At 36.1% G+C, this 15,386-nt stretch overlaps 3 protein-coding genes across 4 annotated transcripts; 2 read left to right on the top strand and 1 right to left on the bottom strand.

Moving 5' to 3' along the window:
* Nucleotides 1–2,289: 2,289 nt before the first annotated feature.
* LOC112518429 (acyl-coenzyme A thioesterase 13) lies at nt 2,290–4,224 on the top strand. Its single transcript, XM_025126118.1, has 3 exons — nt 2,290–2,510; nt 2,684–2,824; nt 3,862–4,224. The coding sequence occupies exons 1-3, from the start codon at nt 2,307–2,309 to the stop codon at nt 4,003–4,005; spliced, it is 489 nt and encodes a 162-aa protein (XP_024981886.1). The 5' UTR covers nt 2,290–2,306; the 3' UTR covers nt 4,006–4,224.
* A 2,555-nt stretch (nt 4,225–6,779) lies between these two features.
* Nucleotides 6,780–9,921, top strand: LOC112518707 (serine/arginine-rich splicing factor SR45a-like). 2 transcript variants are annotated; one of them, XM_025126497.1, is made up of 7 exons: nt 6,780–6,910; nt 7,473–7,495; nt 7,595–7,663; nt 7,883–7,994; nt 8,204–8,353; nt 8,759–8,822; nt 9,146–9,921. In XM_025126497.1, the coding sequence occupies exons 2-7, from the start codon at nt 7,473–7,475 to the stop codon at nt 9,829–9,831; spliced, it is 1,104 nt and encodes a 367-aa protein (XP_024982265.1). In that variant the 5' UTR covers nt 6,780–6,910; the 3' UTR covers nt 9,832–9,921. The 2 variants fall into 2 exon arrangements, with proteins under 2 accessions (XP_024982265.1, XP_024982264.1); XM_025126496.1 differs by lacking the exon at nt 6,780–6,910 and adding an exon at nt 6,922–7,185.
* A 1,112-nt stretch (nt 9,922–11,033) lies between these two features.
* On the bottom strand, nt 11,034–13,858 carry LOC112518730 (calmodulin-binding receptor-like cytoplasmic kinase 2). Its single transcript, XM_025126529.1, has 6 exons — nt 13,467–13,858; nt 12,515–12,744; nt 12,271–12,439; nt 12,015–12,104; nt 11,635–11,933; nt 11,034–11,543 (listed from the first exon to the last, which is right to left on the bottom strand). Exons 1-6 carry the CDS (start codon nt 13,693–13,695, stop codon nt 11,226–11,228), a joined length of 1,335 nt encoding a protein of 444 aa, XP_024982297.1. The 5' UTR covers nt 13,696–13,858; the 3' UTR covers nt 11,034–11,225.
* Nucleotides 13,859–15,386: the final 1,528 nt, after the last annotated feature.

Genomic DNA, 15,386 nt, shown 5'->3' with positions numbered 1-15,386 from the left:
TAATTTTATCAAGTAATAGACATAACAAGGATTGATAATTTTACCCGATAGATAAAAAAGAATACGTTTACTCATAAAGAGATGATTACAGAACATGAGACCCTTGCCAACAATTATTTTACTGGCCGGTAAAGGTGGTAAGAGGTTTCGGTTGTGGCTTAATGGACTGTATAGCCTATATGAGTTATTCACTCAACGATAAAATAGTTGTTCGGTTGTGGCTTATATCGCCCAACCGATGACTTAATCGCTCAACCAAAGTAGATGTCTCCTTTACATTCAGCTATATAATTATTCCAAACATGCCCTTGTTAAACACCAACTCCACAAAAGAAAAGTTCATTGGAATCTCTTCCAGCGTCGTAAACCTTCTGGCCGGTCATCTCCAAGCCACCCTCCTCATCACCGATCATCTCCACACCACCACTATAGACCTCCCCTCCCACCCGTCTTCCTGCATCAAGACCAACACGCCCTTCCTCTTTGTCTTCTTGCATCGAAACCAACTTCTACTTCTGGCTGTGGTTCTCCTCGCCATCGATCATCTCCCTTCTTTATTATTAAGCTTGTAAATCTCTGTTCTTTGTAAACCTGGATCTATTTTGAAATCGGGAAATCAAGATTTTGTGAACGATCTGTTTTGAAATCAACCCTTTGTTGATTTCTCGATTTATTTTACTGATTTGTCGTTCGTTGATTCCTGATATGTTTTTGAAATCAAACGTTTGTAATTCCTGATTTGCTGGTGGAAATTCATGAAGCATAATGATATGTGAAGATTGATTTTGGTACTTCGTTCCAAATACTTTAAAGGTTGATTTACGAATTTGCAGACGAAGGAGAAAGATGGCCAGTGAATCAGAGGGTTGTATTGTATTTTTCTTATTCCTTGTTGTACAAAATACATTTTATCAAGTAATTATTATTATTATTAGATAAAAATATGAAGTTGAAGTAAAATGGTCATTTCTGATATTCAAACCGTTTATTCAGCATAACAACTGAACGACAACTTATCTGTTATCATGGAGTAAATGGTCATTTCTGATATTCAGACCGCTTATTCAACATAATAACCGAACAACAACTTATTTGTTATTATACAAACAATTTTATCGTTACAAATAATAGTCTTTTAATGGAAAATGAACGAAAAAACTAGGCATAGGAATGGGTCCCGACCCGTCGGGGAACCCGATCCAACCGCCTCTGCCCGGGACGGGAATTCCCCACTAAATCGGGGATGGGGAACGTACTCCCCGCCCCGTCCCGTCCCGTACCTATTATATATATTAATTAATAAATTATATATATATATATACACACACATATATATTATTTATTTCAACTAAAGGTAATTCATAATTTTCTAACAAGGTTTATAATCTAAAATTGTTATTTTTTGAATGTTCATATGTAATATTTTGGATGTCAAGTCAAAATACAATTACTCGATAAGTTTTATATATTACTCGATATAGTTTTATGTTACTCAATATCTTTTGTACATATGACTTTACATTTTTTGAATTAAATTGATTTTTTTTTGTTTTAGGCTATTAGTTCTTATATATGTTGTGATTTTTTTTGTATTAAATTAAATTCGTTTTTGGTTTTAGGTTTATTAAAAATGTTTGAGATTTAAACATGTATGATCTCTCACATGTTTAATTTAAAATAACTTGAAAAAAAAAATCAATCAATTAAATCCGTTGGGGATGTGGATGAGAATGTGATAAGTAATTGGAGACGGATACTGGGATTCAGGTCCCCGCCCCCATCCCGGCGCGTTACCATGGAAAAAGCTTTTGGTAATCGTCCTTAAGGGGGTGTTTGGAATTGCTTATTTGAAACAACTTATGCTTTCTACAAAAACACTTATCAAATTATTATAAGTTAGAAGAGTTTAACTTCTTCAAAAACTCTTTATTACCAGTTTGACACCAGTATAAGTTGTTTATCCAAACACTCAAAAATGCTTGTTATGATTGAATTTTAGTCTTAAATTGTATTCGTCTTGAAATTCTATAATTGTAATATAAACGTGTTTGACTTTGTTGGTCATGTTGACTTTGACTAGAGGGTTTAATGTTTGACCCTATTCTTAATGTTGAATATGAAGATTGCTATAAATTCATAGTTAATATTGAAGATTGATCGTATTATGGGACACATAATAATTATTACCGATGTCACACCAGAATAAATCAAAAAGTTATTTTTATAAGTAATCCGAACACAGGTAAATATAACTATCTTAAATATAATTATCTTTTTCCAAAGGTGTATTATTTCCTAAAGACAGAATGGAGTCGTCCATGGAGAAGACGAGAGAGTTTCTACGAGTAACCCAGCATGATTCCGACCGAGTCGCCCGAGTCACCGTCCCTCCCCAACGGCCTGAAGCCTTCCACAGCTTCTACGAAGAGTTCACCCTCAAAGGCATACGACTTGACCGATTCCAACCCGGTTCTATCTCTTGCACTTTCAAAGTCCCCGATCGCCTTACTGTTAGAACCCCATCTCCATTTCTTTCAATTCAATTTCACACTCCGATTAGTTTTTCATTTCCATTATGTTGTTGTTTAAGCCTTCTGAGTTGCCTTTTCAATCATAATTAATCGAGACGATTTATTTGCTAGGTTTTGCTGAGTTTTAATTGTGATTTTTCCCCCTAAATCAGGATAGAAATGGAAATCTTGCGGTAGGTGCGATTGCGAGCTTAGTAGATGAGGTTGGTGCGACTATGGTCTATGAGAAGGATGTACCTATGAATGTTTCTGTGGATATGTCTATCTCTTACCTTTCTACTGCCAAAATCAATGTAAGTTCTTTACCACTTTCAGCATTTCTTAATCAATCAGTCTCAATCTCAATCTCAATCTCTTGTTCAATTGCATGTTTCCTATTGTTAGGATATGTGATACCCTATCTCTGTTAAGGTTCTACATATATACAAGTTTAAATGGTTATAGATACATGCTCGCTCTGATACCATGTTACAATATGTGAAACTTCATGAATTTTAAAACCCTTATAGATGCAGGAGGTTCCTTCATATATATACATATATATATATATATATATATATATATATATACACACATACATACATTGAGTTGGGTTGGGTTCATGTGAGACGAAGGTTTTTCGTAAGAATCGTAGACCAATTTATGTTCATTGATCAACTTTATAAGCTAATGATTTAATGGTCTAAAGTTGCACGGTGGCAATTTTGTGATTGTTGAGAAGTCTCGTGGTAATTTTGTGATTATGAATGTTCAGATTGTAGATCTAATCCACAGGTTGAGAATTGGTCTTACGGGTCTCACGAAAATCCCTTGGTCTCACATGATCGCAAGTCTATATATATAAGAAATACATATAGGAAGGTCCAAATAAGAAATGGGAAAATGTTAAGAATGTATGAATAAATGATTCATATGTGAATCCTTGGTAAAAGGGAACGTGGGTTCACTTATTATGTGAAAAATTGGTAAAAAGGTCTGTAAGAGAACTTAGGTTCACATATGCATTTTCAAATTGATCTTTTTTGGGTTTGCCGATGATTTACATATGAATCATGTATTCATACATTCTCATCCTTTTTACCTTTTCTATTGAACCTTCCCCTATATATATATATATATATATATCTTTGATGGTCTGTGTCTAGTTGATTTATGACTTCAACATCGATGATGGTTCATAGTATGAATCATGAAACAGTCGTAAATTGTTATTAATGGTCATCTATCTGGATGATTACATAGTTTTTGCCCAAAAAACCGATAAGTGTCGAACCAATTTAGATTGGTTTTTGTTTATATGCTTATGTTGGACAAGAGACCTTGTTGGCAGGATGATTTGGAGATCAGCGCAAAGCTTTTGGGCGGAAAAGGGGCGTATAACGGTACTCTTGTTGTTCTGAAGAACAAAGCAACCGCAGAAATAATTGCAGAAGGACGACATTCGTTGTTTAGTAAACCAAGAAGCAAAATTTGAAAGCATCTGGTTTTAGGTAAGGCTGAATCAGTTTGCTTCATAGAACTTGTTTTTGATGGTTGTTGTTATTGAATAAATCTACTTCTGTATGTGTAGTTGGAAGGTATATTACACATGTACACCCGAATACAAACCAAGTGGCTGTTTACCAAACACTAACCGAATAAGCATTTACCGAGTTACTTACTTTACTCGGTGACCACGACTCAGAATCTTGAATCTTACCCGGTTAAAGCTTACTAGGTGACAGATTCTTACCAACAAACTTAATATTAAAAGTATGTTTTTTTCCACCAAATTTGTTAAAGAAGCGATCTGAACCTTTGATTACTTTTAATCATGTCACGAATGAATTGTGCTTTAGAAGGGAATTTGATCCAGTGCATCTTGCTGTACCTCATTAGTTTTGACATTCAATTAAGATTGATTCAAGGGTGGAGATCTCTTCTTACGCTTCTCACCATAACTTCCTTTTTTACCGGAATCCAACCCGTTAATAAATAGTGTTGTTCAAGCATTTTTTATTCCACACTTTTTGTTTGAGCGAATGCATCGTTGAGAAACCATTATATTGTGCCAAACAACCTTTCTTCGGAGTTGTACTAATGATTACTATTAAAATCATTTTTCTAGTAACTTCTTTTAGACCTTTATTCTCTCTTTATATCAGTTTAAACTCCCAAACCTTTCCACTGAAACCTCGTGAATTCTATTCACATCGTATCAATGTAGTCGAATATGCTTCTCGTCATCTCCCTGCTGCAAGTTTTGTGTTTCTCTCTGTTAGTGCATTTTCTTCGTTCGATTGTTTTTTTATTTGCAACTTCTATTACATGTTCTTTATGATGCTCGATAGCGTACAATACGTGCTCGATAGCGACGACGGCAACGATGATGATATGGATCAAAATGAGTTCTACCACTATTATTGAGGGAGGGAGGGAGACGAAGGGAAATAATTTTAAAAAAATCAAAAATATTTATAAAATTATACTTCTATCTATTAATTACAAATCTCCTGTAAAATAAATAAGGGTATAATTGGCAAAATGACGTATTTCCTTTCTCTCTGTCTCATGAACATGAAAATCTCTTCCTTTTTTTTCCCTTTATTTTATTCACTCTCAAGAAGACAAATAAAAAATTTCTTCTTTTTCTTTCCAAATTTGAGAACACGACGTTAAGGCTAGACCAGTCAAGGTCACTCGGTGCTTGATAATCTATAAATGCTGAAGTGGCTTTGGTAATCCTAATATAACATTCCAAATAAATCAACATTAGTTGATGACATATCAAATGACATGGATTAGAGGTTATTCTAAAAATAGAGGTAGCTACAGATTCACAAACAGTAGTGGCGGTAGGTTTCTTAAGCAAACTTGATGTCATGGAGAAGTGGCAAGAGCTTCTTCGATCTAAATCCGCTCACTGTCAACGGTTGTTGAAGGCGGCTTGCGGTTCATCTTCGGTCTCCCAATTTTCCCTTCCCAGGCAACTCAAAATCCAAGAATTTCATCGGGAATCTACACAAATAGCCAATTCGTTAAAGTGATTTCACTTTTTAGCCATTTTAGAAATCTTTTTCCCAAATAGTCAAAGTTTACAAAACAAAATTACGCAGGAAAATGAGTTTCTGCGTAAGGAAAAAAATTACGTAGAAAAATTGGACTTTACGCAGAAAAAAAAAAAGACCGTAGAATTTTTTTTTTCTGTGTGAAGTTTTTAATTGATTAAAAAAATTACACTTTACATTCTTATAATTAGTTGTTCAATTTACTGTATATCTCTTTTTCTTGCTTTTCATTTTATACATTTTTTGTGAACTTTAACTATTTGTGGAAAAGGGTTTCTAAGATGGTTAAAAAATGAAATCACTTTAATAAATTCGTTATTAGCGTAAATTTTCAGAATTTTAGGTGGCGTTTGGTTTGTAGAATGTTTTTGGATGAAATGAAATCTGTTAAAGAAATTTGATTTTGAAGAAATTGGATATCGAGATTAATAAAAAAAAAGAAGGAAAATCTCAAATCTCAATTCTCAATGTATTCAATATCCATATAAGTGATGTCAACCGCAAGGTCGACTTGTTATCTCTTCATCTATCGTCTATGTCGATGCAGCGACAACGATCATCCGACAAACAACAAATTACATTTCATAATCTTTCACCATTAATTTAGGGTAACGAACTTAATGGATAAGAGTGGTGGTTTTTTGATCTAGGACTAGCTTATTGTAGAGTTTTACCTGTATCTGATTCGTAGATTTTGAAGGAATCTGGTGAAATTGAAATGTTGAATTTCATTCCTTTTTATGAAATAAATCTTCAAAATCCTACAAATTCCACAAATAAAGGAATTTAACATTCTTTAACAACTATATGTTATTTTAATGGAATGAAATTCTCTATTTTTCATAATAACAAATATGTTCTTAATCCAATATACTCCAATCTCATAAAACCCAATATGACCACCGTCGACCACCACCAATCTAAACCACTGTTGGCCACCGCCGATCTAAACCACCATCGACGACCACTGCTCTGAATCACCGCCATGAGAAAAACTGGAAGTACAATGCAATATAAAGAAGTTTATGAAAGTAGATTGTTATTTTGTGAATTTTATCATTTAAAAATTAGTAAGAATAAATAAATGTGGGAAATTTTAGAATTAAAGCAGGTTTAAAGGTTGATTTGGGGTCCGGTGATCGAGAACCTTCTCATACTTTCCGGAGTGTTCCACGTGTGTGGTCGCAATCTGGTTTCTCGTAAAAGCTTCAAGGTTCCTTCAACACATATACGTAGAGAGATCAATCGACACAAATTCATTCATCCATCCATCTATCAAACCTCTTTCTTGTTCATCTCTTTCTCTTTCTTGTTCGTTGGGAAATCGTCCAGGTGAGTCACATGATTCCTTTACGCCCATTTGTCTGCCCCTTTAATCAATTGATCATGAATGTTTTGTAAATCATTATTTGCTGATTGATGTGATCATGTTTCGTATTGTTTTGTGTGATGATATGATTTACCGATAGTGTGAATGATCAAACTTGATTTTGTTTTCTTCGTGATTTCGGAATATGTTTTAAGTCTGATAATTGTAGGATCGATTGAAAGGGTGCCGGAATCGAAGTTACTCTATGCTTTCCGATGATTTTTCACTGATCACATTAGTGAGTATTGAACATTGATCGTCTATTCGTAACTTTGAGCGGTTCTGGTATGCATTTGATATAAATCAATATTCGAGCAAGAATTTGCGTTCCTCTTTATTAGGTTCTTGTGAACTGTCTTGCTTAATTTTAGATTTTGTCTGAAATACAATGATTCTGGAAATTTAATGCTTTTTATGTGTAAATGTCCTTTGAATTGCATATTTATGGCCCTGGACTCTTGAAACTTTGGAACATTTCCCTGATCACCTTTGTGTCATTGCTAATTAAGCCCTTTGTTTTTCCAGATGTCATTCTCGAGGAGGTCAAGGTATGTGCATGTCTCTCTGTATTACGTACATCAATTGTATGGTTGGTTCTCAACTCAAAGGTTATTTTTGTCTAATGAATTGCTCCCTTTGGCATTCAGGTACTCCCCTTCTCCTTCACCACCACACAAGCGCCATGTCTCAAGGTCCAGATCGAGTTCCAGGAGTCGGTGAGTGTTCCTTCATATAATCACACACACAGCTTAAGCGTCACTAATTCATGTTATTCTTTCTGAATTAAGTTTAACTCTTTCAATGCTAAAGCACCAGTCCACTTCATTTTATCTTTGATTTCTAAAATAAGGCTTTTTTGCTGACAAATAAATTTTAAGGTGGAATGGGGTTATTTAAATTTTGGGTTTCTTATTACTCAATTGAAAGCGGTGCAGGAGCTATGATGCAAGTGACATTGAAAATCCTGGAAACAATTTGTATGTTACGGGTTTATCCCCACGTATCACAAAGAGAGATCTTGAGAAGCATTTCTCAGCAGAGGGAAAGGTAGGCCACAAATGCTATCTAATCATTTACATATTGCAATAATCTATTTGATTACAAGCAGTCAATGCCTTGCCATGTTTACTGGTACCGCTGCTTGACTGTTCATCCGTAGGATAAACTAATAGATGGTGATATAAGGTGCTGATTTATCTGTCTCAGTGTAGGAGTGTTCAGATCATATTTTCATGGTGATATATGTATTTTGTTAGGTGGAAGATGTTCATCGTGTGATAGATCCTTGGACACGAGAATCTCGTGGATTTGGGTTTGTATCTATGTCCAATATAAAGGAAGCCGAACGCTGCATCAAGTATTTAGATGGCTCTGTTCTTGAGGGCCGTGTCATCACTGTGGAGAAGGTAAATGTTTCTTATTGTATTTTGTTGTTTTTCATTTCATTGTTGATACATCGAGCTTAAATTTGTCTCTAGAATTCTATCTTGTAGTTTTTGGTATTCAATTTGAATGTTGTTTGCTCTCCGGGTGAAGTGTTTTTTTGACAGAGTTTGCTGTATGTTGCAGCTCTTCCTCAAAGTTCCAAACTAACAAATCAAATCACAAGCAAATATCAGACTATCAACCCAGAGGGTTGTATATCCTCATTTCTTTCATTTATTCATTTCGTGCAATTTTATTTATATATGACCGTTCAGAAGTTTCTTGCTTCATGTCAATAAGAAATGTCTATGCAATACGAACGTCTGCTTGTACAAGTGATTTTGTTGTAGCTTCTTGAGCTCATGCTTTCCTTTTTTCATCAACAGGCCAGGAGGCGGAGAGGCCGGACACCCACTCCAGGAAGGTACCTTGGACTGAGGACTGTACGTGGTATGTCTGGATATTATCTTTCTCAGATTTCCTATTTCAAATCGGTTCACAGAAGCCAAATAAAAAACTTCCCTTTATGCATACACGCACACTATGTGTAGGGGAAAGTTCATTTAGTAACTGTAGGTATTTTGAGAATAGTGTGAACCAACTATTCATGAATATCGTCATGCATTTTTTCATTATTCATGATATTCATCATAAATATTTTTGTAATTCACATGTGATGTTACTTTCTATGTTCTACCTTCATGGTGCATCTGCAGAGTTGTTGAGTGTTACTTTGGTTTACATATGTTGACTTCTTTCCGTTATTGATACAGTCCATCGTCGATCACCAACCTACTCTCCTTATTCGAGGAGCAGTTCTCCATCTGAAAGAGAGAGGAGCAGGAGCAGGTCCTACTCTCCATGTTACAGTAGCCGACGCCGCAGATCATCCTCGAGTCGTGGGAGGTCCTACTCTCGTTCTAGCAGTTGGTCACCAGTTGGTAGACGCAGGTCCTATACCCCAGATCATTACTACAGGAGGAGTCGGCACCGATCAAGATCTTACACCCCAGAAGACCGTTACTATAGGAGGGGTCGATACCATTCTAGGTCATACAGCCCAGAAGACCATTACTATAGGAGGGGTCAATACCGTTCCAGGTCCTACAGCCCAGAAGACCGTTACTGCAGAAGGGGCCGGTACCATTCCAGGTCCTACAGCCCAGAAGACCGTTATTGCAGGAAGGACCGGTACCGGTACTGCTCGAGGGATTATTCTCCAGATTACAGAGCGTCGTTTAGGGATTATTCACCGGACTATAGAGGGTCATTGAGGAGCAGGAGCAGGCGTTATGGGTCTGTTTCTCGAAGTGTATCTTCTTCCCCAAGGAGGCATTATAGGAGCTACTCTTCCAGCGCGTCGCCGGTTAGGTCAAACTCGACAAGTAGCAGGAGCAGCAGTCCGAATTCTAGGTCAATGTCGAGGTCGCCTACCCCTAGGTCTGGTTCTCCTAGTTAGATAGTCGATTGTATTAATGGCATGGATTTAGGGCATATGTTGTGTTAGTTGTTGATCCAAGTTTCAGTGTCTTTGGATTTGATGGTTGAAAGTGAAGTTAGTTGTAGACTGTAGTAAGCTGTTTGGGACATGATCACTAAGACCTCGCTGCTGTTGGTTCTTATGATTGCAAGTAGTTGGTAATGGTGGTTATTGTTTAAAGAAATTATGAGTACTCCTCAACCCCATTAAATTGGATTTACGACGTGTAATAAAATGATATTTTGGAAGTCATAGTAATACAAAAGTACGTATATTTAGATGCTGCCACCTAACCAAATTGGAACTTAGGTGCTGTCTATCAAATATTTGTCCGGGTAAAAGTCACTTTACCATAGGGGTGTTCATGGGTTCGGTTAATCGGGTTGAAGACATTTGTACAACTTAACCCAATACTTGCGGTTGAAAAATCTTACCCCAATCCAACCTGAACCAAAGTGTAACCGGGTTGGTCGGGATGATACTTTCGTACATTAAAATATTTTTCTAATATTGAATATGTTATTTCTTTACTTATAATTTATTTTTCATCATCAATCATTTGATACAACTTATCAATACTTCTTATGTGTATCACATTCAGTTATTTTTATCAATTTACATATATATGTTCACAGTCACTGAACATATATACAAATAAGTTATATAAAGATATGAATAGATTGAAAATATGTGTATATGAAAAGTATACATGATAGTGTAATTGTCTAATGTACATATTAATAGAAATTCAACAATCATATTAAATCCAATAAATAAAAGGATATCGGGTTCATCGGGTTGGGTTGGGTTCAAATAATAGTAACCCAATATCAACCCAATACCTACCAATTTTACAACTCGATTAGACATCGGGTTGCTTCGGGTTGAGTTATGACGTGTTGGGTTGGGTTGATCGGGTTAGTCGGGTTTTTGAGCACCCTAGTTTATCGGATGAATATGGCAAGGGCAAATAATCTTACCTGGTAAGAGCGAAAACATGAATCGAGAGTCTTACCCGGTAAATGAGGACGAAGAATCTTACCATGGTTAGCGTTTACCGGGATAAATTGTTGCATACGATGAGTTTTAGTGAATAAAATCTTACCCAGTAAATCAGTGATAATGTTGAATTTTACTGGGAAGTGCTTAAATCATACAAGTCGTGTTACATCTTACTTATAGCAACAACACCCATCACAAATTTCCGTTATAATCAACCAAATTACAAAAAAACAGTATGCTTACATCTTCTCTTAGGGGGTCTTATTAGTTTTCATGTGTAAAACTGGAAAACAACAACGTTGTAATGAAAACACAAATGAACAGTTGAATAAATTCTCTACATACAAAAAGGGACCTTTTTTATACAATTTCTACGCAGATTGAAATCTTTGGTTGTTGCTGTCTTCGATACCGAAGAATTCACGGCGGTTCTTTCTGGCATCCATCTGAGGTACCTGTACAGAATGGATTGCAGCTGCCATAACATCCTTATGCTCATGAAAATCCTTTCTGATTCTCCACAAGATCTCCGCACATCTCTTCATCGACGGTCTCAATTGTCTTGTGGGGGCCAAGCATTGTCGCGCGAGTCTCAGCACCTTCTCAACCACCATCATTGACGCCGGATTCCTCCTTAGCTTTGGATCCATCGCCAGCACCACCTCCCCTCCTTTGAGTCTCTGCATTGCCTGCAACATGTTGCTTATCAACATCAGCCAATGGAGACAGACACCATTTAACGTAATCTATATTTATTTGCAATATGATGTAAGAACTTACCCATTTTGTCGTTAATCTCTCGTTGGGAGCTTTACTTAACTCGATTGGTAGTCTTCCTGTTACGAGCTCCACAAGCAAAACCCCAAAGGAGTAAACATCACTCCTATCGGTAAGTTGGTACGTACTGAGGTATTCAGGATCTAAGTAGCCTGCGGTTCCTTTGACTTGAGTAGAAATGTGAGTGGCGGTTGGATCTTCAACCCTTATGCGCGCAAATCCAAAATCAGCCACTTTCGCACGAAGTTTATCAGTGATCAGTATATTAGACGATTTTATGTCTCTGTGGATTATGGGGAGATCTGCAGTTTTATAGAAAAAACCAATTAATGTAGATTTCTTGATATTTCATGAATTGTTCAAGAATGCTAACAGCAAGAAACCTGTATATGTATGTAAATATGTGATTGCATGAGCTACATCAATCATAATGTCTAGACGCTCCCCGGTTTCAAGCCCGCTTCCACATTTACCTGAAAAGGCAGAGATTATCACTTCTACAGTAAATTTTAACCCTAAAGTTGTGCCCAATGTGAAAAGACGAAACTGCACTTTTGGAGGCAGTACTGGCTTGCATACACAAGGTACGACATGAGCGTTGAACTCTAGTGTAAACGGGATACATGTAACTGCACTTACCATCTAAATGGTCACGAAGGGTTCCGTTTGAAACATATTCTACCAGAATAATACGCTCATCTCCATGTTCTATGTATCCGTAGAATCTAACCAGATTCAGATGCTCAATCTTTGAAAATGTTAGGATCTCATTTTTGAACTCCACTGGTGTCCCTCTGTCATAAGTTTCCTGCCATAAGAAATGTAAATAAACAACAGAAACTTTTCACAATCCCTCCATGACTTTATGCAAAAGAACAGTAACCTTTTTCACACGCTTTATAGCAATGATGGATCCATTTTTCAGTGTTCCCTTATAAACAGTACCAAATCCTCCTTCCCCGATTATATTTGAGGTAGAGAAATCTCCAGTCGCCTTACGAATATCTTCAAAGGATAACCCATTTGAGCCCTGCTGTCCATTAGAGGCCACGGAAGGCGTAGAGGAAGCAGAGTCGTGTTTTTTGCTGCTTTTCAAAGAAGCAGGGTTTGAATCTGCAGAAAAGCAACATTGTTGTAATACTTACACTATTGGAACGAAGCCAATGCAACAAAAGACTACCCGGAGAAAGGCATTACGAGCACTCGCTGCACAACTTTTCTGCAGGAGTCATCAAGAGTACAAGTTCTAAAGCATGCGTTTGCAACTCTTTTATACAAAATCTTGTTACCTTTCACTCCTTTTAATATGACAATACTAGTAAGAGCATTACACCGATCCAACAATCGAATTTGAGCAGAATTTGAGTGACCATTGCTCGAATTCAACATGTTTCTAATGTATGGATTCTATGTGCATATTTATACCTATTATCCAACAATCGAATTTGAGCAGAATTTGAGTGACCATTGCTCGAATTCAACATGTTTCTAATGTATGGATTCTATGTGCATATTTATACCTATTAATCTAAGATCAATGGACACCTTATTTGACTTCTAAAAGTCAAACGTGGGATTCTCCTTCCATGGACATGATTCAGTTCATGAACTATTGTAAGATTGACCAAAAGTATCATGCTCTTAGAGCCCTAAACCCAAAAATCCCTTAAAAGATGCTACCAAAACAGCTTTTGGTAACAAACAAGCATCAATCACAAACTAGGTTATCCGTATAAGATCAATTTTTAGTGAACAAATTCTTAGGGTGAACTTAATACGAAGTTCAGTTTTCAATAATTACATCAAAACATAGGAAATTGGGGGAAAAAACTTACATGGGACTGTAGCAGGTTGAGGATGACCTTCATCCACATGAGCTATATCCCCTTTACATGTCAAAACCCTAACTATTAAGCCAAAAAAGGAGGTCTTTTTCTGTTCGATAGGCTGATGATCCCTGCGGAAGCCATAGATGGAACCAGAATTGGAAGTGGAACTAGAACTCTGATTCCAAACTTGCCCGGGGGCGGAGCGAATCACCGGAGAATTTCTTGATTGATTCATAGGAATGGGAATTTGTTTGTGGGTGGGCGTGTTTTCAATCACATGATTTGTCGACAGAGAGATTGATGGAATCGTCAGCCAACATCTGGTCCAGTTGAATGTTGATGAATCCTTCTTGGCATTAAACTATTCAAAAAACAGACCAAATCAAGCAACATAAACAACTGCCCATTTTTATTTAATTTACGAATATTATTTTAAATTTAATATTATCAATATCAAATATATCGAAAGGTGAGAGTTGTCTGAAACTTTTCAAAAAGTTTCCATTAAACGTGGAATAAATAGGGATGGTGATTTGTCCCGATTTGGTGGGGAGTCCGGTTCATCCGACTCGGTCGAAGACGGGGATTCTTCGGTAAAACGGGTCCCGAGACAGGGACCAGCGATCCCCAATAGGCTCAAACCGGGGTCGGGGTCGGGGCCGGGGGATGTTACTCAAACCGAGATCGGGGATCCTTGGTAGAATCAAACTAAGGGATGTTCTTCATGAAGTTTGACCGGGTTTTGACCGGGGATTGATAGAGGTTTGATCGGGGACGGGATGTTAATCCCCGTATCCGCCGGGATCAGGGACGTGGAATGTTATTACAAACCGGGGACTGGGGCCGGGGATTACAAAACCCGCTCCATCCTTGCTCCATTGCCATGCCTAGGAATAAAAAAATCTTGTATTTTGACAAAATGTCATGGAATGATCATGGACGGACCCACTTATGTGGTATAGGTGGCACCGTGCCACCGTATCTTTGTTGAAGGGTAAAAAAATTAGGTTTCAGAAACGGTGCAACTGTGTTAATTTGTTGTGTGTCATCCTATGTATTTTGAAACGACAATGAGAACAAGTTTTATTTGGTAGAGTTTGTTTGCAAAGCTTTTATTCCACCACAGACCCAAGTTCGAATCATGATAGTGTCATTTTCTTAGTCAAATGATGCCACTGTTTGAAAAAAATTTATATGTTTGTTTCTTATAGTCAAACGGTGCCATCGTTTGAAAAAATTTCCCTATATTTTTTTCTTATGGTCAAATTGTGTTGAAAAAAATTTTGGATTTATCCCTGAAAATGATATACAAGAATATATAAATTGTAAAAGTTTGAAATTTTGGATTGTTTATTTTATAGGAATTAAATTCTATTATTTGAACGAATATGTTATAAAAAAACAAATTATAAAACAATAAAATGTTATTAATTAATTATTATAAACCAAAATGTTTTTTTTTGACATATTTGAAAATTAATTAGATTTTTTATATTTAAAATAAAATATTTATTTTGTATTTGATTATGTCTATCTGTGGCTAGTTGCACAAATTCAAATATACAATTTTAATAAGTTGTACATACGCATGGTATATTTATAATCTTAAATTTTAAGTAATATGTATCAATAAACATTATTTATGCACAAAAAACAGTTTTTAAAAGTTTTTCTTAAATACTTTATAATATAACTAGAAGCGTACTCGCGCAATGCAGCGAGATACATCGAATTTTTAATATTTCATTTTATTCTTTATCTCAGTCGATGTTATAATATGACTTTATGTGGTTTTGAGAAAACGATGATGTTTTTATTTTTGAATAAAATATATGTTTGACGATATCATAAAAATTTGACAAAAAATATATCAATATTAGTATCAAATTAACTATTTGAAATTCCTCATTTTTTTGTGTAATTTTT

This window comes from Cynara cardunculus (genome assembly GCF_001531365.2).
Source record: "Cynara cardunculus var. scolymus isolate 2C chromosome LG 9, CcrdV1, whole genome shotgun sequence".
In the NCBI taxonomy this organism is placed as follows: Eukaryota; Viridiplantae; Streptophyta; class Magnoliopsida; order Asterales; family Asteraceae; genus Cynara; species Cynara cardunculus.
This window is presented reverse-complemented; position numbering and strand designations above follow the sequence as displayed.